The 27,970-nt window shown below is 54.0% G+C and overlaps 1 protein-coding gene across 2 annotated transcripts; it reads left to right on the forward strand.

The window, feature by feature from the left end:
* Positions 1-422: 422 nt before the first annotated feature.
* On the forward strand, positions 423-27,970 carry Micall2 (MICAL like 2). Of its 2 annotated transcripts, none has more exons than XM_057764614.1 (17): positions 423-695; positions 12,712-12,760; positions 15,629-15,770; positions 16,598-16,788; positions 17,429-17,544; positions 18,083-19,150; positions 21,057-21,319; positions 22,068-22,161; positions 22,748-22,908; positions 23,758-23,910; positions 24,076-24,131; positions 24,206-24,329; positions 24,807-24,897; positions 24,997-25,070; positions 25,574-25,688; positions 27,575-27,621; positions 27,774-27,970. In XM_057764614.1, exons 1-17 carry the CDS (start codon positions 553-555, stop codon positions 27,845-27,847), a joined length of 2,961 nt encoding a protein of 986 aa, XP_057620597.1. In that variant the 5' UTR covers positions 423-552; the 3' UTR covers positions 27,848-27,970. The 2 variants fall into 2 exon arrangements, with proteins under 2 accessions (XP_057620597.1, XP_057620598.1); XM_057764615.1 differs by having other exon boundaries at positions 23,761-23,910.

The raw sequence follows: 27,970 nt of genomic DNA on the forward strand, positions 1-27,970 counted from the left end.
CAGCACTAAAGGTGGTGGAAGCAGGGCAATCTCAAATTCAACTCAAGGTCAGCCTTGCTTATACAATAAGCTAGAGACCAGACTGAGCTACAGAGGTCCCGTCTCAAGGAAAAAAAAAGAAAGAAAAGAAAACCCCGACGCCTCTGCTGGGGAGTCCTGGCTGGAAGCCAAGGCCAGAGTACCCGGCCTTTATTCTCCCAGTCCCAGGGAGGAGGGGGCGTGGTCTTCCATGGGCGTGGCTTTCCCGGGGCATGGGTGTGGCCTGAGCAAACTGGGGCGGGGAGGCCAGAACAGAGGCGCCTGTGTGGAGCTTGGGGTTTGTGAGACGGGCCTCCAGGGGGCGTGGGCATATGGGGGCGGACCGTAATAGGCGGGGCCTTCAAGGGGGCGGGGCTGGCGGCCTCGCAGGCGGCTTCAGTGTAGGGCGCCGGTCGCGTTCTCTTCTTCCAACCCGGCTGGTTGGTGGTCTGCGGGTCCGGTCCTCGTCCGCGCCTCGGGCCCGACAGGGCCTGTGGCCAGCTCCTCTAGCCGCCGTCCCGGCCCGCCGCCCACATGGCGGCCATCAAGGCCCTACAAGAGTGGTGCCGGCAGCAGTGCGAGGGCTACCGGGACGTGAGCATCACCAACATGACCACCTCGTTCCGCGATGGCCTGGCCTTCTGTGCTATCCTGCATCGACACCGGCCTGACCTTATGTGAGTGCTCTTTGACCCCTCAGTCGGGCTCTGAGGTGCCGTTGCAAACGGGAAACTGAGGCCACGCCTGCCCTGGGATCTGGGTCAGAGTTTGCAGACACACCCCTCTCCGATGGGTCACCTGGGGCAGGATAGAGTACTGCAGGCACAGTCCACTCGGTGGTCCCCAATGCTGCTGCAGTCAGTGGCCTCTGTGCAGGCCACCAAGTGCAGCTGGGCCAGGGGCCAGGACGTGGGCTGTCCAGCCGGCTTAGTCAGTGGTGACTCAGGGCAGCGTCCGCCTTCCCCTGCTCCCTGAGAAAGGGCAAAGGAGCAGCTCCTGGGAACCTTCTGAGACCCTGTACTGTCCCGAAGTTTGACCCCAAGATCAGGGTCATTTAAGGCATCTAGTGGAAATACTACCTCTTCCCCTGCTTGTCCAGGCATCTTTGGGCAAACATTCAAAGAGGGAAGTCCAAGCCTTTTAGCATCTTAGGGTTATGGGGGGGGGGGGGCAAAGGAGATTGTGTCACTCTCCCTGGAAGTTTCAGGAGCGGCAGGGGATGGAGTCTAAAGCCCTTACCGAAAAAGAGGCTTTAGCATAGGATTTTGGGAAGTAAGCTGGCTCGGTTTTGCTGAGGGACCTCGGCCCACGGCTGAATCTGTTCTGTCGGTAATTCACTTAGCAAATGCTTTGGCAGACTGTTACAGAGATCTAACTTAGGCTGGTGGCCAGAGTCCTGGAAAGGGACATGATCACCTGTAGCCCATGCTCTTCTGAGAAAAACTTTGTGCTGAGACATGGTAGCTGGAGTCGGGGCGGCTGGCCTGGGAGTGTTTCTCAGGGAGGGCTTGAGGCTAAGTGAGGCTCTAGGCAGCTTCTGTGGAGCCAGCCTTATTCAGGCTTCTTGCTGTGAAGACAGGGAAATTGAGGCTGAGAAAACAAAACAAATGAACGAACAAACAAACAAAAACTCTTCTTCAGGTTACACAGCATGGCAAACAGAGCCAGGCCTGGTACCATCCAGCTTCCTTGTACCAAGTCTTGCTCTGCTCGGGAAGTGGGAATCTTGAGCAAGAAGTAGTATTCTGCCCCCTGGTTGTGAAATATGCTCCCCCCACCCCTGCCCTGAGCTGCTTGGGGAGGCCCCATGGCCTCAATCACCCTCAGGGAGGTGGATGGTATGAGTTCAGTAGGTCATCAGTGATATGGCAAGCGGAGAAAGCCTTGATGGATATCGGGCCAGGGATGTGGACCTTGGAAGATGGCCTTAGCGCTTGGGGATGTGGGTAGCCGGGTCTCTCTGGGTGGTGCAGGGGGAGGCTTGGTGATGATCCAGAGCAGGGAGCCTAGATGAGAACTATGGGACAGCTTTTCAGATGGAGGAGACGATGGCATTGGTTTCGGCTGGCCTAACAGCCTCAGTTGGTAACTAGACCGGGACAGGACCTTTGCAGATACAGAGTTTCCATCTGCTCTGAGGCAGGGGGTTTATGTGCTCCGGCCTGACACATACTACCCACTGACGAGGAGGGGCGTACACACAGCGGTGTACTTTGTGCTTGCCTGTGTACTTGTGTGTACACATATGCCGGCACCAGCAAGTGCCAAATATTTGCTCATTTGACTGATAGTTACTAAGTGCCTGCTGTATACTGTGTAAGATTGCCCCAGCCCCCAATGTGCAGGGAACAACTTCTCAGAGACAGAAGCTCAAGGTGATGACAAGGAACCAAGAGACTGACAGGAAGGAGGCTGGAGGAAGAGGCGCCTGCTGAGTTCCACTCTGGGTGGGTTATCTCACACCCTGCTGACTTCCTTGCTGCCTGTTCCAGTTGAACTGAGAGTTTGAGGTGATGGGGGGGGGGGTGTCTCTTAGTTAACGCTGTGTGGAAGTTGGAAGTGGCTTGTCTCCACGTCGCTGGAGTCCTCCAATAAGGTCGTGCCGCTGGAGCTCGGTAGATGCAGTAGAAGCTTGGGAGGGACCTCTGTGGATTTGGAAGGAGTCTGGAGGTGACAGAGCTCTAGGGAGTCCAGAGATGGAGACATGAGCTAAGGGACATCCTGGAGTTCCCAGAAGCTGGGAGAGATAAGAAGGACCCTCCCCTGGAATGAGTGTGACCCTGCGACACCTTGACCCTGGATACCTGGCCTTTGGGGATCGGAGGACACGTGTTCCTTGGTGTGGACATCTGTAATAGCGGTGGGAAAGGAGTGCGGCTTTTAGCAGAATTGCAGTGGTTGGTGCAATTCTAAAGCGGCGGTTCTCAACCTGTGGGTCTCGAACCCTCTGCGGGTCGAACACCCCTTTCACAGGTCATACATATCAGACATTCTTCATATCAGATTACAATTTATAACAGTAGCAACATTACAGTTATGAAGTAACAATGAAAATAGTTGTATGATTGGGGGTCACGACAACATGAGGAGCTGTATTAAAGGGTCGCAGCATCAGGAAGGTTGAGAACCTTTCTTCTAAAGCATGGCTGAGTGCAGGAGGAGGGACTACCACCTGCATCTAAGCCTTAAACCCCCCCCAGTGTTGTGGTCTGGCCCAGAGTTGGGCTTGCCACCAAGCCTGATGATCTGCCTTGGATCTGCGGGACTCACCCACGTGATGGAAGGAGAGAGGTGACTCCCAGAAACTGTCGATTCACCTGCACGTGTGCAGGGCTTCATGCATGTTCTCCTCCAAATAAATAAATGTCGTTTTTAAAAAAGCCCCCGGCCTGTGTCCTGCCGTGCTCTGGTGCAGGTGGTGGGTGGGGTGGGGATGTCTCACTGCAAAGTTGGGTGTCTACCAGGAGGGGAAGAAAAGTGTGATGGCACAGATACAGAGGGGCTGTCCTCTCTGAGGAGCCCTGAGGTCAGATCTTGGCAGGGGTGGGGGGGACACAGGTCCCAGCACCCCAGTACTCAAGTTCACTTTTCCTTCCCCCCAAGACCCTCTGGCAGCAGGAAGGTGGACATCCTGTCTCCTTGTCCCTAGCTTTGCCACCAGGAAGTCCTTCCCTTTGTCTGTTCCTCCTGCCTGCTGAGTGTGCTTCCTGTGGCCCTTGGCGGAGCACAGCTGTGAAGGAGCCAGCCTGGGCACGGAGCCAGCCAGGTGGGGCCAGGCTGCAGGCAGTGAGTTCACGTGTGCTGTGTCCCTGACGTCCCTGACCCTCCTACATTGCTAGGCCCACAGGACTGAGGAAACAGGCTTTCCAGTGAAGCCACCTGGGCCAGCTCCCTGCCTCATGCCACGTGTCTCTCCCTGCTCCGCCTCAAAGCTTGGGTTTTCCACAAAATTTAAGAGTGCCTGTTCGCAAGGACATTTCCGCTATGAAGCCACCGCGTAGCTGCCAGGTGAGAGCTGGGAAACCACCCAGCATAGCAGCCCAGCCCACTCTAGTCAGCAGCCCTGCCCCAAGTAGGGAGCCGTGGTGGGGCCGGCCTCCCTTTGGACCTCACCAGGAGCCGCCATACGATTCTAGCTGGGCCATGGGGGCAGAGGCGTAGTATTGTGTTGGTCTGAGCCAAGAGGTGGTGGAGGTTGCTTCAAGGAAGCTCCCCTCTGGCAGGAGAGCCCCGTGGGACCCCGAGATTGAACTCTGGTTGTCAGACATGTATGATGGAAGAGCCTTTACCCAATGAACTGTCTTGCTAACCTGTCTCTCTTTTTGTCTTTTTCTTTTTTGAGACAGAGTCTCATTATATAGCCCTGGAGGCTGGGAACTCACTATGTAGATCAGGCTGGCCTTAAACTCACAGAGATCTTTCTGCTTTTGTCTCCCAAGTGAGACAAAAAGCTCTTACCTCATCTGGCGTCTTTTTCTTTTGTTGAAATGGGGAGGGGGGTTTCCTCATTTCATCCAGGTTGGCCTTGAACTCACTATGTTGCCAAGGATGACCTTGAACTCCCAATCCTCCTGCCTCCGTCTTCTGGTGGGATTACAGATGTGTGCTATGATGCACAATTTTTGCAGTGCTGGGGATGATCAGAACCCAGAGCTTCATGCGCACTCTAAGCAAGCCACACCCCTAGCCCCAATGGTGCTGTTCTGTTGTTTGTTTGGAGACAAGGTCTTGAACTTGGATTTGGAAACAGACTGGTCTAGAACTCACTGCATAGCCCAGATTGGCTCAGATTTGGGTCAGTTCTCCTGCTTTAGCCAGTGAGCTCTGGGATTATAGGTATGCACCGCCATGGATGCTATAAAGGCAGAGTTCTGTGGAAACTTCCTGCTCTTGGTGGGGTGACCTGAAGTCCTCAAGGTCCCTGCAGCTCTGGAAGCTAATGTCAAGGCCACCACTAGAAGCAGCAGGTGGCCGAGGCAGCCTTTGTATGGGTCCCTTGTGGGAGGGGTGCCTCTGACTCTTGTCTAGACTGCAGACTGTCCTGCTGAAGGTCAGGGGTTTCCCAGGGTGTGCTCTATCCCAAAGCACTCCTGGCCAGAGCTGAGAGTGGACCGGGAGGCAAAGCCAGCTTCCTTCCTCCCACACAGGCTCGGCCAGCGGGAAGCTGCTTGGGCATAGAGGTCTTCTGTTCTCCAGCCTGAGGCTGGCTGCCCAGACCCTGCCACTGCCTCTGGCTGAAACTGCCCAGGACTATGGGAGGGGGCTGCTGCCCTCCCAGGGGACAACCCAGCCTCATGCTGACCTTCCAGAGGCCTTGTTCCCTGTGCCCGATTCCCAGATTCCTAGGGGGCTGGTCTCCCACTTGGTCCCCTTGGTTCCACACTTACCCTTAATCCCTCTCTCCACTTTAGAGCTGCAGGCCCCTCTCTTGCTGTCTCTCCTCTCTGCCTTCTTGCCAATGAGATTAACTCCAGATGTGCTGGATTTGCCTAGCGATAACACTGAGCTAGCTGGGAATTCCCCTCCTAGCCTGGTGCCTACCCCTGCATAGTTGAGTTTTTGTTTTTGTTTTTTTTTTCAGGAAATACAAGAATGCGAAGTCAGCCATGTGGGAATTTAGAAGGGGGGGGACTCTTCCCAAGAGCCCCCCAGAGGTGCTGGGGGTGGGGGCTGGAGGCTGGCTTTCTCCACAGCTAAAGCACACAGGGCTGGGAGAGAGGGCCATTGTGTTCCGTGGACGGGTGGTGGCCTGGTTGTTCAGGCCCCAGACTATTTGGCCATCCACACACTGGCAAGTGACTCTTTACCCCATTTACTGATTTGTTCAGTTCCTGATGAAATGAAATACAGTAGGGAGTGGGGAGGTGAGGGCCCAGTTCTCTCCCCAGCGCCCCTGTGATCATGGTGTGATAACCAGGGATAGCGGTGTGCCCTTGTAATCCCAGTGCTGGGGAGGCGGAGACAGGAGACTGTCAGAACTTGCTGGTTTGCCAGCCTGTTCTAACGGGCAAGCTCCCTGTCTCAGAATGGGATGGACGGTTCCCTAGGTGGATGTCTGGCCTCCATATGTGTTCACACATTCATGCACCCGCATGACCCACCCCCTGCACACACAAACACACACGAAATAAAGGAAAGAAGGAAAACAGAAGAAAGGGGAAGAGAATGCCAGGATCTTCCTTAAGATGTCTCAGACAGAGGAATCTAATACAAGTGATGCTGCACACCTCTGGTCCCAGCTCCAAGAGGCTAAAGAAGGAGGATCCAGGTTGATTTGGGTGGTGGAATAAGTTCCAAGCCAGTCTGGACTGGGGTCTCAGGGAGACACAGTCTCAGTGAGTGTGAGGCTGACTACTGGGGATTGTAGCTTTGTGGTAGAGACCAGCAGTGTGTATGAGGCCCTAGGGTTGATCTCCCTTGTACTGGAGAGATAAGTGAAGTTGGAGGGCAGGGCCGTTCTTCAGAGGCTGTGGAGAGAAGCCTTGCTTATCTCTGCTGGCTTGTGTACAGCCTGCTGTGGTCCGTCACGGTCCTCATGCCTTCCCTCCTCTGTGTGCGTCTCTGTTCAAGTTTCCCCTCAGCATAGGGACACAGGCATCTCGGGCCAGTCTACCCCAATGACATCGTGTTTACTTGATCACATCTTGATGACCCTGTCTCTAAGTCCGGTTATACTGGGAAGTTCTGGGGTACTGTGAGTGTGTGTGTACCTCCACATGTGCCCCTACACATGCATGCATGTGTGTGCTATATGTGTACGCTTGAGTGCATGTACAGGGTATTATTTCTTGGATGTTAACCACCTTGTTTTTATTTTTTTAAAAAAGATTTTTAGATTTTATGTATATGAATGCATATATGTCCGTGCACCATGTGCCTGCCTGGTGCCCTTGGAGGTCAGAAGAGGATTTTAGGTCCTCTGGAACTGGAGTTATAGAACGTTGTAAGCCATCATGTGGGTGCTGAGAACTGAGTTGGTCCTCTGCAAGAGCAGCAAGTGCTTTCAACCACTGAGCCATTTCTCCAGCACCCTCCCCCCACCTTGTTTTTTGAGACTGAGTTGCTCACTGGCCTGGAGCTCACCAAATAAGCTGGACTGGCTGACCAGAAGGCCTAGAAAGCTTCCTGTCTCTCTTCCTGCCCAGCACCGGAGCTACAAGTCTGCACCACCACGCCTGGCTTTCTGCATGGGTTCTGGGGATTGAACTCAGGTCCTCATGGTGGCACGCAGGCAGACATGGCACTAGATGAACTGAGAGGTCTACATTCAGATCCACAGGCAACAGGAAGAGAGACAATGGACCTGGCTTGAGCGTTTGAAACCCCAAAGCCTCCCCTCGGTGACACATTTCCTCCAACACGGCCACACCTACTCCAACAAGGCCATAATTCCTAATCCCTGCCAAGCAGCACCACCCCCTAAAAACCAAACGTCCAAATATACGAGCCTATGGGGTCCATTCCTGTTCAAACCAGCAACGGTTTATTTGGCTTCTTACACTTTCAGTTCACACTGTGTGGTTGAGGGAGGTCAACGCAGGAACCTGGAGGCAGGAACTGGAGCAGAAACCACAGAGGAATGCAGCCAACTGGCTTGCTCCCATGACTTACTTGGCCTACTTTTTTTTAATAGCACCCAGGATCACCTGCTCAAGGTGTGTGTGGGGGTGCACAGACCACGATGGGATATGTATGCCCTACCACGTCAGTCATTAATCAAGAAAACATCCCACCGACTTGCCTCCAGGTAATCTGATGGAGGCTTTGTCTCAGTTGAGTTCCCTCTTCCCAAATGACCCTTGCCTGTGTCAAGTTGACATCGTAACTAACTAGTGCAGCCACCTAGGGAGCTCAGCCTAGGCTATCCGAGATACGGCCTCAGACACTAGCTCTGACTGTAAGCACTCAGTTTGGAATGTGATGCTGGATCTGTGCTGGGTCCCGGATGCTTTCTAGGATGGTCAGCCCTTACTTGGTGGTCTCTGTCAGGACTCCAGGGCATGACTCACACCTGTAATCCTAGCACTTGGGAGGAAGAGGCAGCAGGATCGGGAGTTCAGGGTTATCCTTGGCCACAGAGTGAATCTGAGGCCATCCTGGGCTATGTGAGGGCCTCTCAAACATGAGTAAGTAGGAGGTGGAGAGATGGTTCATCAGTTAAAAAAAAAACATTGGCTGCTCAGCCAGAGGTTCAGTTCCCAGCATCCACGTGGCAGCTAACAACCGTTTATTACTCCAGTTCCAGAGGATCCAAGGCCTTCTTCTGGTTTCTGTGGATGCAGCACACACATGGTCCACAGACATATGTGCAGGCAAAACACCCATCCACGTTAAATAAAGATATGGCTGGGCAGTGATGGCTCACGCCTTTAATCCCAGCACCCAGGATCTTTGTGAGTTGGAGGCCAACCTGGTCTACACAGTGAGTTCCAGGACAGCCAGGGCTGCTACCCAGAGAAACCGTGTCAGGGAAAGCAAAACAAAAACCAAAACCAATAGGCAAATACATCTTTAAAGTAAACATAAATGAAGCTACAACAAAACTCCAGGGCCAGAGAGACGGCTTAATGGGTAAAGATGCTTTCTACACAGACCTGGTGGCCTGAGTTTGATCCCCAGCACCCATAGACAAATGAAGGAGAGAACCAATTCCATAAAGCTGCCTTCTGATGTCTACACATATGAAGCAGATATATCACCCTCCGCGTCATGTGTACACACAATCATAATAATTTCAAAGAATTCTAAGGTAGTTCTGATGGGCCGCCTTGTTGGCTAGCTCAGATGACAGCAACTAAGGACAGAACTGCTGCTTTCTGTAGCCCATGCCAGCTGGGGACATGAGCGCAGGGAAGGGAAAAGCAAGGGCATATACATGTCCACCTGGGGACCTGACTGTCCTCAGGCGACCCTGGTCAGTGTGTCCGGCAGAGGCAGGGAACCGCTTGGGTTGAGGTGCGGAGGCTGGGCCTGGTGTCAGCAGGATGTGGTGATTGAGGGACTGGTCAGGGTGCTTCCATTCAGTCATGGAAACCTTTGGGCCCGGGAAGCAGTTTGTACTTGGTCCTGAGCGTCAGCTGGAAATGAATGTTTAGTCTCAGTCTCTGTCCCATGTCCCTTCTCAGAGTGTGGCTGCACTGTTGGGGCATGGAAGGCTTTGGAGTACCTGGAACTGTCGGCTAGATGACAAAATAGAGCTGCAGGGCGGCGCTGGGCCCCCTGGGTGTTCAGAGGCGAAAGTAGGAGGCTGGTAGCTGCCTCTTCCGGCTCTGTTTGGAAACAAAACACAGCTTGTTGTCCGGCCTCCTAGCAGTAACCATTTAGGTCAGTGACCCTGGGCGCTGGAGGAGAACTTGTGCTTTCAAAGGGGTGGGGGATGGGAGGACCAGTGTGGCTGGAGGACTCTGGCTTGTCGGGTGCTGGACATTCTACATGCCCAGCCTTGGGCAGTCTAGAAACACCTGGCATCTGGGGACAGGCTCAGGTGGATGGTGCTCACATAGGTGCATGGAGGCCGCCCAGACTTTGAGGGCCTGGAACCCGCCCTTCCCTGCTCCTGTCATCTGTTGGCTCACCTCTCACTGTGCGGGTGGTCTTGGCATCTGGGATGCGTTATCGGAGCTGGTCCTGGCCGGAAGTGCCTAGAGTTTCCTGAAGGGGCTGGGTAGCTGGCAGCTGGCTGGCCTGAAAACTGAAGGGGGAAGTTTTTTAAGGAGGGAGGGGACACACTGCAGGCCCCCCCCCACCGTATGGCAGGACTGACTGGTCTCATTTCACTTGGTCTATAAAATGGGCTTGCAGCCCAGGCTTCTCCTGATGTAGACTGGGCAAGGCTTGACTTCTGCAGGCAGACTGGCTTCAGAGCTAGGCTATCCCAGCTGAGGTGGCTATAGGCACCCAGAACCTTCCCGCTTCAGTTGAGACAGCCTGTGTACTGATCAAGTGGTGTCCTGAACAAGACTCAAATTTGGGATGGAGCCCCGTGGTAAGAGGTGTTTTTGTTTTTTTTGTTTGTTTGTTTGTTTTTTGTTTTTTCGAGACAGGGTCTCTCTGTAGCTTTGGAACCTGTCCTAGAACTAGCTCTTATAGACCAGGCTGGCCTCGAACTCACAGAGATCCACCTGCCTCTGCCTCCCGAGGGCTGGGATTAAAGGCGTGTGCCACCACCGCCCGGCCCCGTAAGAGGTGTTTTAGCATGGGTAAAGGCCTACTCTGTCCCCAAGATGTCAGGGAGGGAAGGAAGGGAGGGAGGGGAGAGGGAGGAGAGAGGAAAGAGAGAAGTGGGGGGAGGGACTGAGGAGATAGTTCAGTTGGTAAAGCATTTGCTGTGCGTGCGTGAGGCCCTGAGTTTGAGGCCCAGAACCCATGGGAAAAGGCAGGTGTTGTGGCACACATCTGTAATCTCAGGGCTGGGGCAGTGGTGGTTGGAGACAGGAGGATCTCTGGAGTCCCCAGCCCTCCTAACTGAATCAGTGAGCTCCAGGTTCCCTGAGAGACCTTCAAAAAGTAAGGTGAAGAGTGATTACGGAAGACATGTGACATCGACCTCTGGTCTCCACATACGCCTGCACACAACTAAACATGCACACATACATACATAGAAGACTGAGATTATAGCACAATATAGTAACATGCTTTCCTAGCATGTGTGAGGCCCTAGCTTCAATTCCCAGCACCTGGAAAAGAAAAAAGAAAAAGAAAAAAAGTTTTGGGCTTGGGCTGGCAAAATGAGTTAATGGATAAAGGAGTTTGCTGCCAAGTCTGATGACTTGAGTTCAGTTAGGATCCACATGGTGGAAGAAGGGAACCAACTCTGTCCTACACACACACACACACACACACACACACACACACACACACACGGCACACCCATGCCCATGCACAAGCACGCTGACCAAATAAACAAAATGTAATAAATATTTTAAATAGAAAAATAAGACTAAGTAAAAGAAAAAGAATTCTGTCTCGTTCAGAAACTTTGCTGTCCTCACAGGCTGGGAAACTGGGATCCCAAGGGAAGTGGCCTGCCCGAGGCAGACACTAAGAAACAGGACACAGTGTTTGGTCAGAGACCCTTCCTCTGTGCCAGGAAGCTTCTGGAACAATTTAGGTCACTCAAGTGGCAGCAGCTGCCTCCTGGGACCCACAGACAGCAAGTGGATAGATGGGCAGTTGTCGGTCTTTAACCAGTTTGCCCAGGGTGCCAGCAGGCTCTGGCTGACCTCTCTTGGCAACATGGGGCTGGGCTAGGCAACTTGCAGGTGAGCCGGTGTGTGTCATGTTAGGGTGTGCCAAGGGCATGCTGTGGCATGCACATGGAGTCTGGGGCCCACTGGGTACCTGGGCGGGTGGGTGACTCCCTTGGCTTCTCCAAGAAAGCTCTACTGTCCAGGCTGCTTGGGTACTTCCTAGGACCCCGTGGTCACTTATGAACTAATTTCTGAAGCCCCAAGACCAGGTGAAGTCTCTGGTGAATAGCAAGTCACACCTTCCTGTGAATGAAAGATGGAGGGGTTGGCCCTGTCTCCTGCTGAGTGACTTGCATGTGCCCCCAAGCCTCTCTGCCTTAACAGTGTTTCGGCCCACAAGACCTGTGAGCATTGAGGAAGTATGAGTGGGTCAGAACAGCACCCCCTGCAGGAGGTGCCGTAAAATTGTAAGTGATGACCAGATTGATATATGGGCAGTCACTTGCTAACCCTGTGGCATTCCATCCCTCTATGTTGGCTTTGTCCTCTGCCTTAGGGCCTCTCATGTTCACCATCTTGTCTTTTCTCCATTGGAAGGGACCTCCTCTGAGCTGTCTCAGCTGGACCGCCCTGGGCTGGTGGCTCTATCTCTCTGGATTTGGGTCCTGCTGCTTCTGATGGGGTCAGGAGTGGCAAGCAAGGGCTCAAGCTCCTCAATGGGGCTGGAGGTGAGGGCTGATCTGGGGGCCCACTGTGGGTCACCAGTACCCAGATGTTAGGGGAGATCCAATCTGTTTGTTCCCAGCTGCCTAGACCCAAAATAATCACTCAAAAACTATACTATTTAAATCACTGCTTGGCCAATCACTTAAGCGTATTGCTAGCTAGCTCTTATATCTTTGGTTAACCCATTTCTATTATTTTATATTTTACCACGAGGCTCGTGGCCTATGGGCAAGGTTCTGACTGGCGACTCACATCTTTCTCCTATGGTGTGTCCATGGCTTTTCCTTGACTCTGCTTTCTTTCTCCCAGTATTCAGTTTAGCCCTCCCCCCCACGCCTAGCTCTACTCTGCTAAGCCACTGGCCGAAACAGATTCTTTATTCATTAACCATAAAAGCAACACATATACAGAAGGACTTCCCATACCACCCAGAGGATAGGAGGTGGTGTGGTGACATCATTGTGGTCAGAGCAGGTCACGACCTGCTGGGTCCAGACCTGTTGAATTCACAACCCTCGCCCTTAGCCTCGGTTTCCACATTTGGGCAAGATAGCCGCCGAAGCCCCACTTCCTTCTTAGAGTTGAGTGGCTTTGGACATAAATGCTTTGTTTTGTTGAGATAAGGTCTCCCTACCTAGACCTGCCTGTTCTGGTACTTGCCATGTAGACCAGGCAAGCCTTGAACTCACGGAGATCCACCTGCCTCTGCCTTCTGAGTGCAGAGATAAAAGGCGTGCGCCATCACACCTGGTTTGACATAAGTGTTCTTATCTTCCAGAAACTTCAGTGCCCTCCGGAAGGAAAACATTTACGAGAACAACAAGCTGGTGAGTTGGCGAGCTGATGCCCTCTGCCCTGTCCTCTAAGCCCTCTGTCTCGAACTCCCAGCTCTTGTTTTGTTCTGTTTTATTGTTTTTCAAGACAGGGTTTCTCTGTGTAACCGTTCTAGCTGTCCCAGAACTTGCTTTGTAGACCAGGCTGGCCTTGAACTCACTGAGATATGCCTGCCTCTGCCTCTCGAGTTCTGGGGTTAAAGGCGTGTGCCACCACCTCCCAACCCAGCTCTTTTCTGAAGGGCCACTGCACCTCGGTGGAGTGAACCTCCCACTAGGCTATCCAGGGGTCCCATTCTGGAAATTTGGCCTCCCCACGACTTCTCAGCCAGTCCCAAACTGGGCAGTCTGTGTTCTGAGAGCAACTTTTGATCTTAGATCCTAGGCTTGGCCCCATGGACCCCTCTCTTCCTCACTGGAACAGTGAGTCCCCAGGGAGTAGCAGCCAACCTCCTTCCCTGTGGATGGCCTTGCTGATCCACCCAGGGCAGAGCAAGGCCCGTGGAAGCTGTGGAAGGGGGGTTCTGATGGTCCTGAGGGTGGGCAGGATCACCTTCTGGCCCCTTGATTCCAGACCTGCTCTGTACACCCATTGTGAGACCCTTCCTTCCCTGTGCCAACTTAAGTCTCCCTGCTACAAGATATGCTCCACTATCCCTTGGACTGATGCATATCTGTTCTTGCTCTGAGCCAAGCAGGGTCTGCATGGGCCCCAAAACTAGTCTTTGATGCCGATGCATGGGAAGTGGAGACAGGGGACCCCAAGAGTAAGCTGTCTAGCCAGACAAGCCCAGCTGGCTAACTTTGGATTCAAATGAGAGACTCTGAACCAGTACATACGGTGGAGAGTGACCCAGGAGGACCTTACATGTGCCCACATGGCCTCTACATGTGTGGGCACATAGTACACACACACTGCGTGACATGTACATGCACGCACATTTGAACATGTGTACACATACCCCCCCCCCAGGCATATAAAAAAACCATAAGGTAGAGAGCAATTTGGGGAGACATCTGACCATGCGCTCTGGCTGCCATAGGCATGCACGCATGCACACAGGGATACACATATGCACACACACCAAAGAGAGTTTGTTCAGTGTTGGCCGCATTGCACTGGGCGTGAGATGGGAGGTGAAGCTGGTGTCCATGGATACCTTGTTGGCAGGTCCGTGGATGGTTTCAGGAAGTCGTCCTGGGTGGAGTAAAGGTTCTGGGGCTACAGAGTGCTGGGCAAGACACGTAGTTGAGGAGCCAGGGTGGGGTGGCGTCTTGAGGCAGATGCAGGGAATGGTGGAGAAAGGATTCTGGGCTTCTCTCCAAGCCAGTGAAAGTGGACCCCTGGGAAGCATGGACCTGGAGGCTGTCCTTCTCCAGACTCTGCAGGAGAAAGGAGTGTCTGCTCAGGTCACATGGGAGGTACACACGCCTTCAGTGGAAGTGGCCAGATCCTAAGCCTGTTCTGTGGGTCAGATGAGATCGGAGGCTTGGTATGAATGTGGCATGGGACCCTAAGGAACTGCACACGTGTGAGCAGTATAGGACCCGACTTGGCATCCACATGGAAGCCACACAGGCATCTGGAAGAGAAGCCTCAGTGAAGGGACAGTGAAGAGAGCCCTGTGAGTCATCAGGGGCCGGATGAGGACACCAGTAACCTCTGCCCTGGGCTAAATGGAGCTGGTGGAGTTTTACATTTTTTAGATTTTTTATGTATTTTGTTTTGCAGTACTGAGACTTAAACCTAGGGCATACATACTCTACCACTGAGCCACACCCCAGCCCCTCACTGGGGGATTCTAGGCAGGGGCTCTACCACTGAGCCACACCCCAGCCCCTCACTGGGGGAATTCTAGGCAGGTGCTCTAAGGCTGAGCCATAGTCCCAGTCCCCTTTTTACTTTTTATTTTGAGAGAGTATTCCTAAGTAGGCCTGGGTAGCCTTGAACTCACTCTGTATCCCAGCATACTGTTGAACTCATAGTCATCCTGCCTCAGCCTCCCAGGTAGCTGAGCTATGCCAGCATCCACAGTTGGCAATTGGAGAAGGGCTTGAGTGGGTGGAAGTCATCAGCAACCACAAGTGGGTATCTCAGTGAGGCCAAGAGTCAGATGTGGACAGGGGATATACAGGGAATCCACCACATTGGGGATTACTTGATGGAGCCTCCCTGGGACTTTGGTGCTGGAGGTGGGCAGCAGACAGTGAAGGTGGGAGAGACACTGAGCTGTCAATCATCAGCCCAGCTGGCATGCAGCAGGCACTCTGGTATGTGTAGGTTCCTGGTCTTCCTCGCACAGTGCATCCTGTCCCCATCACAGGGTGACAAGCTGCTCTCAGTGGATGATGTTTGGCCCAGGAGGGCTGAAGAGCCTCAGGGCTGTTTCTAGAGTGATAAGCCCCAGGTGGGGTGAGCACATACACCAAGAGCCTTCTAGAAGCCAGGCTGGGTGGTACAGTCCTGTCGTCGTAGCTACTCAGGAGGCTGAGACAGGAGGATTACAAGTCCATGGCCAGTGCTGGCACTCGGGGTGTGGCTCAGTGGTAGAGCCCTTGCCTAGAATCCCCCAGTGAGGGATTGGGGTGTGGCCTAGCAAGTTGGAGGCCCTGGGTTCAATTCATAGCACCTGCCCCCCCCCCCCCCCCCATACAACTTAGCCTTCTGGGTCTGGTCTCCTGAGGAACTTCTGTTGGGATGTTGGTACTTTGAACCTTTTTGCAAATAGACACACTACTGCCTGGGAGGTCACTCAGGCAGGGGTCCTTGGACTTGTAGCCCAGGCTTCTCTCTCATCTGGGCTGGTGGCTCAGTCATACTTCTTTCTACTGTCTGCCCTGCTGATTTAAACCTCTCTCCAGGCCTTCCAAGTGGCTGAAGAACAGCTGGGCATCCCAGCCCTTCTGGACGCTGAGGACATGGTGGCCTTGAAGGTTCCAGACCGGCTGAGCATCCTCACCTACGTGTCACAGTATTACAACTACTTCCACGGCCGGTCCCCAAGTGAGTCCCTGTCCAGGAGGGCCCTCCCGTGCCAGCGACATGGCCAAGACTGCCGAGGCTGTCAGGACCACCAGCCCAGGCTGCAGTCTCCCATTTTGGGCTCCATGCCCACCCTCAGTCCTCACGCCACAGCACTGGGCCCAAGGATGGGTAGTGATTCAGGAAAGGTACCTTTCTGAGACTACTCATGTGGGTCCTCATAGCTGTATCTGTTACCAAGGAGACCAGAGGCCTTTGTGCAAGTATAGAGTGAGGCCCCTGGCTCCCTTGTTCCCCAACCTAGTCCTGCTGGGGGACATTTAGCAAGGCTTGTGCCTTCCCTATGCTCCTGTATGACTCCTGTCCTTGTCTTTCTACCCTCTTTGCCCATCTTGACCCCCAAGGTCTTAGACAGCTACTGGAATCATTCAGCAGACCCTGCTTGACTGTGACCATGGAAGCTGTATGTCCTGGGCAGGAATAGACAGGGCAGGGCGCACAGGCTGGGTCTTCGCCCAGATCTGTGAGTGGGGAGCTCTTTGGCTTCCCGCACCACATTCCTCTTAGAAATCTCCGGAATCCCCCTGGGCCGAGGGCCAGCCCGGAATGGTGGTTTGGAAACAGAAAAGTCCCTTTCCGTGACCCTACTTGGGGTTGTCGACTGGGAGATGGGGTGAGGGTCAGGTCAGGGTTTGCTGGAAAGAATGTGCCCTGGGGCTGTCCTTTTCCAACTCTGCACCCAGCCAGCTGTCCTAGGAGGCCCAGGCCTTTCACTGTGGGTACAAGGACCTCTCAGAGGCAAGTTCTGGGTGGGACCCTCCTGACCCGTTTTCTGTGTCTCATGCCAGTTGGGGGCATGGCTGGTGTGAAGAGACCCTCATCTGACTCGACTGAAGAATGTCCTGGAAAGAAGGTTCTGCCCTCGCCTGCCAAGGTGCCCTCACCAGCTCCAGCCCAGAGGTCACCACTGTCTCCAGCTAGGACAAACCCTGTGGTTCGGAGGAATGAGAGTGGCTCAGAGAGGCCATCTCCAAAGGCTGTAAGTATGTCTTGGTTGAGTGGGCATTATAGGGCTAAGTATATCCCAAACACAGACCTGTGTGGGATTTTCTCTTAGGGTACAGTACCCCTTCCCATGCTTTGTATCCAGTGTACCCACTGAGGTGGCTCTGCTCAATGTGGCCAAGAGTTGTAATTCACATAATACAGACGGGTAAACTGAGCCACAGAAGGCCATCCAGGTGGGATGGAGCTGGAGAAAGGGACGCTGGGTTGGACCTTGGCCAGCCCTGGCCAACCCTGGCCAGCCCTGCAGTGCTAAATTTGAGTGCCCCCTGCTGTCCATTAGTGGTTACTGCAGCTTCCATGAATGCAGAGCAAGGCAGGCTTGGATGTCCCGGGGGTTGGCCTGATCTCAGAGCCTGGTGGGGTAGCAGAAGGTACTAGATTTGTCTTTAGCCCCACATTGGGTCCCCAGGATCTCCAAAATCAGTCTCCTGCTCCCCGACAGGGCCAGTGCAGAGGTCCCGAGTGTGCAGCCATGCTCATGCTGTGGCTAGCGGTTCCCCAGGGTCTCAGCTCTCCAGTCTATCAAGTGGGATCTGTTGGCCACCTCTGGGCTGAGGTGGGAGTCTGGAGATGTCAGCTGCCCCTCAGCAGCCCCTGACACTTCCCTGCAGGCTCTGGGAACTGCAGGCAGCTCCGTCAGCAGCATCTGTGGGATCTGTGGCAAACACGTTCACCTCGTACAGCGGCACCTGGCTGATGGGCGGCTCTACCACCGAAGCTGCTTCAGGTATGATTTCCAAACACTACATGTCTGGGTCCTCGCGTCTGTCTTCCACTGGGGACAGTACTACCGAACCCTAATATCCTCCTTTAATGTCGGGGTTGTCCTTTAGACATGCTGATTCAATCTCCCTTGATGTCTTGGTTTTTATTTATTTTTTTACACTGTGATCCTTAGTAACCTCCTTCTTGCCTCACCGAAGCTTCCAGATTTGGGGGCCAAGGAGTGAATCTCTTGTCCATCTTCTTCAAGCTTGGGGGGGACTCCTGAAAGTGAGGCACACTCTGTGGTCTTTATGTATGCAGCTGCTGACACACTTGAGTGCCTTCTGTGGTGTCCACACCCCTGACCAGTGCGCCAGTGGACATTGCAGCTCACAGTGATGGAAGTCACTCATGAGCAGTTGTCGCATGAACCAGTAACGGCACGCGTGGATGCAGGAGTGTGGCGACGGGTGCTTTTGGGAGGATGAAGTGGATGAGCAAGGGATGCATGAGGGATTGAGCAAGGGCTCGGAACCGATCTCAGTGGCTTCCTCCCACAGGTGTAAGCAGTGTTCCAACACACTGCACTCAGGGGCCTACCGTGCCACAGGAGAGCCGGGCGTCTTTGTCTGTACCCATCACAGCCAAGAAGTCACCTCTGGGAGCCCCAAGTTGTCAAAATTGGCCTCCAGACAACCAGGAGCTGTTGCTGCAGACACCAGGCCAAGCAATGCCTCACGGAAAGTTCAGGAGGCAAATGGGCTAGGAGAGGGGACACCGCTAAGGACCAAGGCAGCAGCCTGGGAGCCCGCTGTAGGCAACACAACTGCCAAAGGTTTTGTCCAGACTGAACTCAACCAGCCAGCCACCTCCCGTGTCCATATGGAGAGCCCTGTAGGGCCCAGACTGTCCACGAGCCCAGTGGCCACTACTTCTGTGACTAGCAAAGCCATCACCCACGTGACTAATAGCTCCCCGACAGGCTGGTCATCACCTGCCAAGAGCAGTAGCACAGCGGCCATTGACTCCCGACCCCTTGTGCACCTAAGTACTCTGAACTCTCACCCGTCTGTGTCCCAAGGCCAGGCAACCTCCAGAGGTGTTAAGACTCAGCTCAACTTGAGTACAGCATCTCCAAACACAGCCACCACCCCAGCCTGGACCTCCGCGGCCTCTAGGACTCAGCAAGCCCGAGAGAAATTTTTCCAGAATCCTGCCCCAGCCCCATCCAATAACAGTCCTGCCAGCAGGGTCCCCCCTGTGGTAAATACCTCCACCAGCAAGGTCCCCACTGTGGTGAATGCCCCCAATGGCAGGGTCCCCTTTGTGGTGAATATATCCACCAGCAAGACCACCACTGTAGTAAATGCCCCCACCAGCAAGGTCCCCACTGCGGTGAATCCCCCCAATGGTAGGGTCCCCCCTATGGTGAATACCTCTACCAGCAAGGTCTCCACTGTGGTAAATGTCCCCACCAGCAAGGGCCCCACTGTGGTGAATGCCCCTGCCAGCAAGGTCTCTGCTGCTGTGGATACCTCTGCCCAGGAGAGCAGCCGTGAGCAAGCGCTAAGTGTACTTAGGAAGGCCCTGCCGGGGCTGACGGGAGCTGGTACCCAGACGTCAGGCAGGTATGTGGGAGAGATGTGGGGTGTGGCTGTGACCTGCCCTCCAGGACATGGAGAAGTTCTGTCTCTCCATGACTGTGTGGCCCTAGCTACATTATCTGGGAAGTGGAGGTGGGGGACAGGAGAGAAGCAGGAATGCAGGGTGTGGTGGGCTTACAGGCATTGCTGGTTACAGGTGGCCCACACTAGACTGGTACTCCAGGACCCTTAGCCTTGTCTTGTGGACAGGAAGAGGGGTGTTAAAATGGAAGCCACACTGCCTGGCTCCATGCCTTGGATGACTTGTGTGAGTGGAGCTGGGTTCTGAGCATCCCTTTGTGCCTGGCACCTATAGTGTCTTCCACTAGACACTGACCGTATGATACAGGTAGAGGGGGCAGTAGTCATCCCTCACAGGACAGCTTCAGTGGCACAAGCATATCCTGTGGCAGGCCACACGTTCCACCAAGGCTGCAGAGGAGAGAGTCCTTTTACCTCAGCATCTGGAGGTTCCTGGCAACCCTTGGTTGGTAGCAGCCTTCTTCCATCTCTGATTCCATTATATATGGACTCCACTATCCTCTGTCTTTCCTTTTTTTTTTTTCTTGTGAAAAAAGGAAAGGAAAATTGAGCCATCTCACGAGCCCAGTCCTTGTGTTTCTGAGACAAGGTCTCTTGTATCCCAGCTGACCTTCAACTCCAAGTCCTCTTGCCTTAGCATCCCCAGTGCTGAGATTACAGGTGTGCCTCACCACACTTACGTCATCTGTCTATTAGAAGGTTAGTGGTTTTGAATGGGGGCTGCTGTATTCTAGTGTGACTACCTTATAATGTGGTCACATCTACGGTGCCTCCCTGCCCCCCTTTTTAAGACAAGGGTTCTCTGTGTAGCCCTGGCTGTTTTGAAACTCCTTCTGTAGACCAGGTTGGATTCGAACTCACAGATTTGCCTGCCTCTTCCTCCTGAGTGCTGGGATTAAAGGTGTGTGCCACCACCACTCAGCACCTTCCCCACCCCCTTTAAAAATAAGACCACACATCAAGTTCCCCAGTAGTTCTGAATTTTACGGTACCCATTCAACCCATTACAGATGTTTAGTGAGTCAAGAGGTTCTTTTTTTTTTTATTTATTTATTATGTATACAATATTCTGTCTGTGTGTTTGCCTGCAGGCCAGAAGAGGGCACCAGACCCCAATACAAATGGTTGTGAGCCACCATGTGGTTGCTGGGAATTTAACTCAGGACCTTTGGAAGAGCAGGCAATGCTCTTAACCTCTGAGCCATCTCTCCAGCCCCGAGTCAAGAGGTTCTATCCTGGGTTGGTCCTTGATTCCAGGGTGGGACATTCCTGGCTCATAACTGCCAGAACCTACCCCCATTTGGTACCCAGAGGCTCCTGGGCTGGTGCTGGGGTCAGGAGGGTTATACACTGTTGCCTCTGGGCCATGATAAGCACCTCTGTCTTGGCCCTGCAGAATAGGCTTGGCAGAGCTTGGAGTGGTGCCACGTGTTGCCTGGGTTCTTTGTACCTGCATGTGAGCTGCCTAAGAGAACGTAGGTAACCCAAAGCCACACAGCCCAGGTGGAGGCTGGTGCCTGGCTGGACCGACCGTCCTATGAGTAACTTAATACTTATCTGGGCAAGTGCAGGCCAGCCTGTAGCTCCAGCCAGGGCCCTCCTTGGTCCTTCAGCTCTGCACCCATGCATGGTATATCTGGGGGATATTTTAATCCCAGTGGACACCAGATTTAATAGCATAAAAGAGCTACCAGTGCATGTAAGTGCCACAAGTAGATGCCACGGGCCATCTGGCCTGGGGTAGATTGTCCTCAGTTCATTGGGGTCACTCAGGAAACTAGCTTCTTGTGTGTGTGTGGGGGGGACTCGTGGATTCGCCCACACTTGATACCCTCTTTCTTCTCCACAGGTCCTCCCCAGCCACTTCCTCCATCCCAATCTCTCTTCCCAAGAATGAAGTACCCCCAAAAGTTCCCTCACCCAAGCTATCACATTCAACCACTCCCCAACCCCCCGCTTTGAAGATGGAGCCTACCGTCCCCCTGAATGTGGGCAATACCTCATGGGCATCTGTATCACTCCAGACTGGCAACAAGAGCCTGGGTTTATCTCCAGGGGTTGGTAGGACCAGTGCCAGCTCCAGGCCACAAGCAGAAGTGGCAATACCGAAGGGTAAGAGTTCCGGCTATGGGATGGGGAGGGGTGGAGAGGTGCAGGGCTCGGGGTGGCCACTCCCCAAGTATTGCTATATACCCAGGCTGCCTTTCTCTTTGAAGGCTGTTCTTGGTGTCTGCTGTTCTGTGGCTTAGCTCTTGGAACCCCATAGTCCTCTATGGACCTTCATCTGCTGCCTCTCTGTGGCTGTGGCCAGTGTTCCCAGGGTCTTACCATGATCATCGTCCTAGATTCATACGTATGCCCAGGCTGTGTTGCCTTTTGTCCTTAGCTGTGCCCCCAGGGTGCAGAAGGAGGCCCTGTCCACCTTCACAATGGCTCTGCCTAGGACTGGGGTCCTGCTGTCCCTCAGGAACGCTTCCCAGACCCCCTGGGTCTACATAGCCCTGCTCTTTTTGTGGGTGCTTGGGGAAGTAGGGTTTAGGATGTACCACAAAATTGTCTTTTCTGTAGCTTTCCCTTTGACTGAGCGCCTCATTGAATCCACTGCTAGGCGTGAGCCAAGGGAGACTCTGCAGAGGGAGTCGTGCCCATTCATTGCTCATCTTGTCAACACCCATTTGACAGATTGGAAATTGAGGCCTAGAAAGGGGCAGTGATTCAGGGTACACAGCACAGCAGCCAGGCTGGAAACCCTGCCTCTGTCCTGCATGCTGGGCTGGCTCTGGGGTGTCAAAAGGTACAGATGGCTATGGCCAACTGGTCTCAGCCTGTCTCACCTGCTTGATCTGTTTCCTACACTCAGGTCCAGGTTCCACCTCTCAGGAAGGCCGGGAGGAGGGACCAGAAGGATGGAGGGCCCGCCTGAAGCCTGTGGATAAGAAAAACTCTGCTGGGAGGTGAGCGGAGGTGGCTGCTCATTAGCGGGGCCACACCCGTGCCTGTGGGTCTGTAGTATGAGCTGAGCCAGCACACAGTAGGTGCCTAATGAAGGGTGTGCGCAAGCATGGCAGTGTACATCCAGGAACTGGTGTGACCAGAAGGCACACACACACCTGGACCTTTCAGTATCCACAGAAAAAGCTGGTTCACACCAGCTTGAGTGTCCTGGAACTCTTCACCTGCTGGGTGATGGGGACAGAGTGACAGAGACGTCTCATCCCAGTGGGATGACTTAAGGGAAGTGGTGAACTCAGAGCAGCAGGTGTGCCATGCCAGGCAGCTCCTATGAGCCTGGCTTGGGGCGGGTGTCCATCCATTTGGTCTCTGCAAGTCTGGGGCACCCCCACTCCCCGCCCCACATGGAGCATGTGGAGGCCCACAGCCCTGTGTCCTGGGCAGGCCCTGGAATTAGAGGCCAGGATGATGCAGGCCTGGCCAGGTGGCTTCTTTCAGACCATGTGGACCTTGGACATAGGCATATGGCTCTTGAGACACTCCTGGGTGTCCCCGTCTGGGCTGGGACTCACCTTATCTTCAACTTAGGACTTTGGAGCCAAAGGAAGTACCTGTCCAGGCAGAGCCGAGGGCAGGGGATACTCCCAGCAAAGTCTCCAGCAGCTCTAGCCCCAGCGCTCACATCTTCTTGACTCCCGTTCAGAATAAGAGGACACCATGCCCGGCTGGTTCCGGGCCCAGCCCTGCAGGTAATGCCTGTGGGAACTCAGGTGTGTCCTTGTGTGTGTGGGGTACGTGCTCTTGCCCTGTCTGTGGTCAGGCAGAGGCCCTGCTCGGCCAGAGGGGCTACTTATGCATGTGCATGTGTGTTCCTGGGTTTAATGTACACTCATGTATTCAGGCACAAGATATGTATACACATGTGGTCTTATATGAGACATGTATATGGGGGATGAGCATACATGCATGTTCAGAAACAGAATTGATGTATGCACACATATTTGGACATGGGGTATCAACATGTACATGCATGCTTAGATATAAGAGATATGTGTGACTATGTGTGTTTACATATGGGGTAAGTATGTGAACACATGTTCATGCATGGTTTGTATGTGTACTAGGCATGTTTAGGTGTAGTCTGTGTGCTCATGCGTGTTCAGGCATGGAACTGTACTGCACACGGCATGGCCTATACATGTGTACATGTGTGTACATACATGGGATGTATGTGTGTGAGGCATGTTCAGGCATAGTCTGAATATGTATGTATGTTTTGTTAGTCACATGCATGTTTAGGTGTGCCTGTGAATCTATATGGTGTTGGGCCAAGTTTGCTCTTAGCAGAGTTGAGCCCTTTGTGGGCCACTTCCCAGCTCACATTCTGTGATGTCAATAGCCTTGTGGGCCTCTCACATGCTGCTTCCCTGAGTAGATGTGGCCAGTTTGGGCAGGACAGGGGCCCTACCTTGGGAGGTGCATGGACTGCAACCCTGGCTGTTCTGGGACAGAGTAGGAACTTAGAGCCCTGGTTCCCCTCAGTGTCAGGGCTCTGGCCAGCGGGTCTCACACATCTTTGCCCCCCACCTTTGTTCCAGCAGCCCCCTCTCCTTCTCTGTCACACCGCAAGAAACTAGCTGTCCCTCCCAGCCTTGATGTTTCTGCTGATTGGCTCCAGCCAGAGCTCAAGAAACAGGAAGCTCAGGCCAGGAACAGGAAGGAGGAGAAAACGCCCACCTGGGGGACAAGAGGTCAGTCCCAGTGATGCTATTTGGCTTGCAAGATAGTAAAAGGGGCAATGTCTGCTGGGCCTCATGGCCTAGAACAGATGGGTCTGGTCATGCCCATGCCATTTCAGGTTCTGTTGGGCTTGGTGCCCTGAGACTGAGGGCCTCAGTCATCTGTCTGTTTTCTAGAGCGCTCTGCAGTCCTGGACAGTACACATGGTGAGACTGTGACCTCCCCAGTTAGGGTAAGTACGCAGGGCACTAAGGGGTGACTCACCTTTGGTCTTGTGCTTGTTCTCATGCTCCCTTTTCCCTCCAGCTGCACCCCGACTATATCCCCCAGGAGGAGCTGCACAGGCAGCTGCAGGAGATTGAGAATCAGCTCGACGCCCTGGAGCTCAGGGGTGTAGAGCTGGAGAAGCGGCTGCGGGCAGCCGAGGGAGGTGAGCAGCTTGGGATACGCCTCTACCAGTGACCAATGCTGCAAAACTGACCATGTACCCACTGGTGGCTGGTGGCCACACTCTATACACTTTCCATGCCCCTAAACGATTGTCCATACCTCTACTGGCTTTCCACACTCCCACTGGCTGACCACATCTCCGAGGGCTGACCACATGCTATAGCTGACTGTGCCCATGAGCTGGCCATACCCCAACTGGCAGACCATGTTCCTATAGGCTGGTCATATGGTCATACCTACACTGGATGGCCATGGCCACACTGGTTGGCCATCCCTTACTGGTTGCAGATTGACCATGCCCCTTACTGGTACAGGCTAGCTCCACCCATGCTAGTTGCGGACTGGCCCTCCTGAGCACCGCTGGCTAGCTTCCCCCATCCCAGGTCTGCGCTTCTGCACCAGAGGGGGGGTGTTAGGCACGCTGTGGCCTCCCTGCCCCAACTGTGTTTCTTCACAGATGCTGCGGAGGACAGCCTCATGGTGGACTGGTTCCGACTTATTCACGAGAAGCAGCTGCTGCTGAGGCTCGAATCAGAACTCATGTACAAGTGAGACCCCTGAGCCTTGCAGCGCCCTGCCGGGACCAGCCCTCGGATGTGGTGGGAGCAGTCTGGTCGGGCTGGGCCTCAGACTTGTGTGTCCTGCAGGTCTAAGGACCAACACCTGGAGGAGCGGCAACTGGACCTCCAGGACGAGCTGCGGAAGCTGATGGACAAGCCAGGTACGTGTCTGCGTCCGGGAAGCCTGGCTTGAGAGCCATAGACCTGCCTGTGTGCCAACTTCCCCATTTGCCCTGCCTTGATCTATGAGAGTCTAAAGGTGATACGGTTGTCGCTAAGCCACGAGGCTACTGGCTTTTGTTCCTATGCTGCTTCTGACTGTGTGACCTTGGCTGATCTGTTCATGTTTGACAAAGTCAGGACCCCACAGTATGCTCCCTGCCCTGCCCCCCCCCCCCCCCGCACCGACAGCTAGTGTGAAGTTCAAGGGGATGACATGGGAGGGGCACTTTGAGCAATGGGGACAGCCTTCACACCACATCCTGGCTGGAGGACCCCTTCCTCAGCCTTGCATAACAAAGTCATAGAGACCAGAGGTCCCACACTGAGGCTCTGGATCAGGTTCCTCCATCCAGCCACAACACATAGGCAGTGTGCCTATCCTGTCCCTGATCCTGTCCCTGAGCACCGTGGGGCCCCTACTGACAGCAGGCTGTCCCCGCAGAGGGTCTGAAGTCCCTCCAGGACCGCCAGCGGGAACAGGAGCTGCTGAGTCAATATGTGAACACCGTGAATGACCGCAGTGACATCGTTGACTTCCTGGATGAGGACCGGCTCCGGTGAGGGACAGGGACCCAGGGAGGGCAGACTGGGGTCAGAGCTGCTCCTGGCTGGCAGGCTACTCATACTCAGTGGGACCCAGGTTGCATGGCACAAGGACTCAGGTTGGGGGAGGCTAGTCCTCGCATGGGGCTCTTTCTCACTCAGGTTCCTAGTCTTCCAGGACTAGCACTGGCTAGGACAGCTAACGAAGGAAATAGATTGTCATTCATGATGTGCAGTGTGGCAGCCATGAGTGGCTGACAGACCATGACGGTCGGCCTGTGAAACTGAATGGTTGAGCCTAAATGACTTTTGAAAATTATTTATTTGCTATTTTTATACATGCGCCCATGTTCCTACAAGAATTTATGTGCACCGCATGTGTACAAGGTCAGAAGAGGGCATCAGATCCCCTGGAACTACAGTTACAGGTGGTGTGGGCTGCTATGTGGGTTCTGGGGCTGAACCTGAAAGAGTAGTAAGCACTCTTTTTTTTTTTTTTTTTTTTTTTTTTTTGGTTTTTCGAGACAGGACAGGGTTTCTCTGTAGCTTTGGAGCCTGTCCTGGAACTCCCTTTGTAGACCAGGCTGGCCTCGAACTCACAGAGATCCACCTGCCTCTGCCTCCCGAGTGCTGGGATTAAAAGCGTGCGCCACCACCGCCCGGCTTAGTAAGCACTCTTAACTGCTGAGCCGTCTCTCCAGCCCCTAAAGCTACTTTTATCTTAAACTTAGCCTCATGAATACTAGGCAAGTGCTCTGTCACTGCACCCCCAGCCCTCACTGGGGAATTCTAGGCAGGGGCTCTACCACTGAGCCACACCCCAGCCCCTCATTGGGGAATTCTAGGCAGGGGCTCTACCACTGAGCCACACTCCAGCCCCTCACTGGGGGATTCTAGGCAGGGGCTCTATCACTGAGCCATACCCCAGCCCCTCACTGGGGGATTCTAGGCAGGGGCTCTACCACTGACCACACCCCAGCCCCTCACTGGGGGATTCTAGGCAGGGGCTCTACCACTGAGCCATGCCCCAGCCCCTCTCTGGGGACTCTAGTGTGCTAAAGCCCCAGCACTGATGTTACTTTATTTTGAGACATGGTCTTACTAAGTTGCGCAGGCTGGCCTTGAACTCACTCTTTGGTCCAGGTAGACTTTGAATTCCATCCTCCTGCTTCAGACTTAGCTGGGATGATAGGCCTACACCACCAAGCCTGGTTTAGCACTTTATTTTAACCAGATATGTGTAGCTGTATGTTTCCTGGCGGCTGCAAAGCTCCATCATCCTGGATGTGACAGGAACTGGAGACAGCTAGTGATGTCAGATCTAGTCACAAGCAGAGGGACATGAATGTCAGCAAGCTTGTTCTCAGCTCTCTAGTATCCAGTGAGGCCCAATGCCCAGGGTACACAGAGTCATCCCAAAGCTGAACTTAAGCCGGACTCCGTGTGACCCCAACATGGGCTTAGCTAGTGTCAGAACAGGCCATCTGCTATCCCCAGGTCACTGCTGAGTGGCTGGGCTGGGGAGGGCAGACACCTGCCTGGGGATGGAGGGAGGAGTGGAGTGGCTCATGGCGTGGGGGGGGTGGGGGGGATAGCCAGGACTGGCTGGGGCTGACTCTGGTGTTAGGGTGGAGAGAGAGAGACAGAGAGAGAGAGAGAGACAGAGTCAGAGGGAGAGAGAGATAGAGAGACTGAGACAGACAAAGAAAGAGACAAACAGAGTGGGAGAGAGAGAGACAGAGACAGAGAGAAACAGAGGGAGAGAGAGAGACCGAGGCAGACAAAGAAAGAGACAGACAGAGAGCGGGAGACAGAGACAGAGAGAGAAAGAGTGTGCACATATGTTCTTTGTAGCTCCCCATGGCCCATGTCCCTCACAGTCACCCTGTCCCCATTCCAGGGAACAAGAAGAGGACCAAATGCTGGAGAACATGATCCAGAACCTGGGTAATGATGGGTGCCCAGCAGGGGACAGGGAGGATGGCCTTTCCGGACTGGGTGGGGCAGAGCTTCCTGTGGGAGTGGAAGCTCCGTGGAGTGGTCAGGGAAGGAAACACAGGAACCTCAGTGGGAGCTTATTGGCTCTGTCCTCCCCTCAGGCCTTCAGAGGAAGAAGTCCAAGTTCCGATTGTCCAAGATCTGGTCCTCAAAGAGCAAAGGCGGGCAGACCTGAGCTGCCCGTAGCTGGCACCAGGGCCCTGGCCCTTCTCAGGAAGAGACTGGTGCTGGGACCCCAGAAGGATGCTTGGGGGTGCCGGGGACCATGCCTCCCACTCTGAGTCCCTGTATCCTCAAT

This window comes from Chionomys nivalis, chromosome 3 (assembly GCF_950005125.1).
Source record: "Chionomys nivalis chromosome 3, mChiNiv1.1, whole genome shotgun sequence".
Lineage (NCBI taxonomy): Eukaryota > Metazoa > Chordata > Mammalia > Rodentia > Cricetidae > Chionomys > Chionomys nivalis.

What these genes read in the sequence shown, in the direction of transcription:
- Micall2 (XM_057764614.1), top strand. Translation starts at nt 553, where the DNA reads ATGGCGGCCATCAAGGCCCTACAAGAGTGGTGCCGGCAGCAGTGCGAG. An exon ending in CTTCCACGGCCGGTCCCCAA is followed by an intron (nt 15,771 to 16,597) that starts GTGAGTCCCTGT and finishes GTCTCATGCCAG; the next exon opens with TTGGGGGCATGGCTGGTGTG. An exon ending in AGAAGTGGCAATACCGAAGG is followed by an intron (nt 21,320 to 22,067) that starts GTAAGAGTTCCG and finishes TCCTACACTCAG; the next exon opens with GTCCAGGTTCCACCTCTCAG.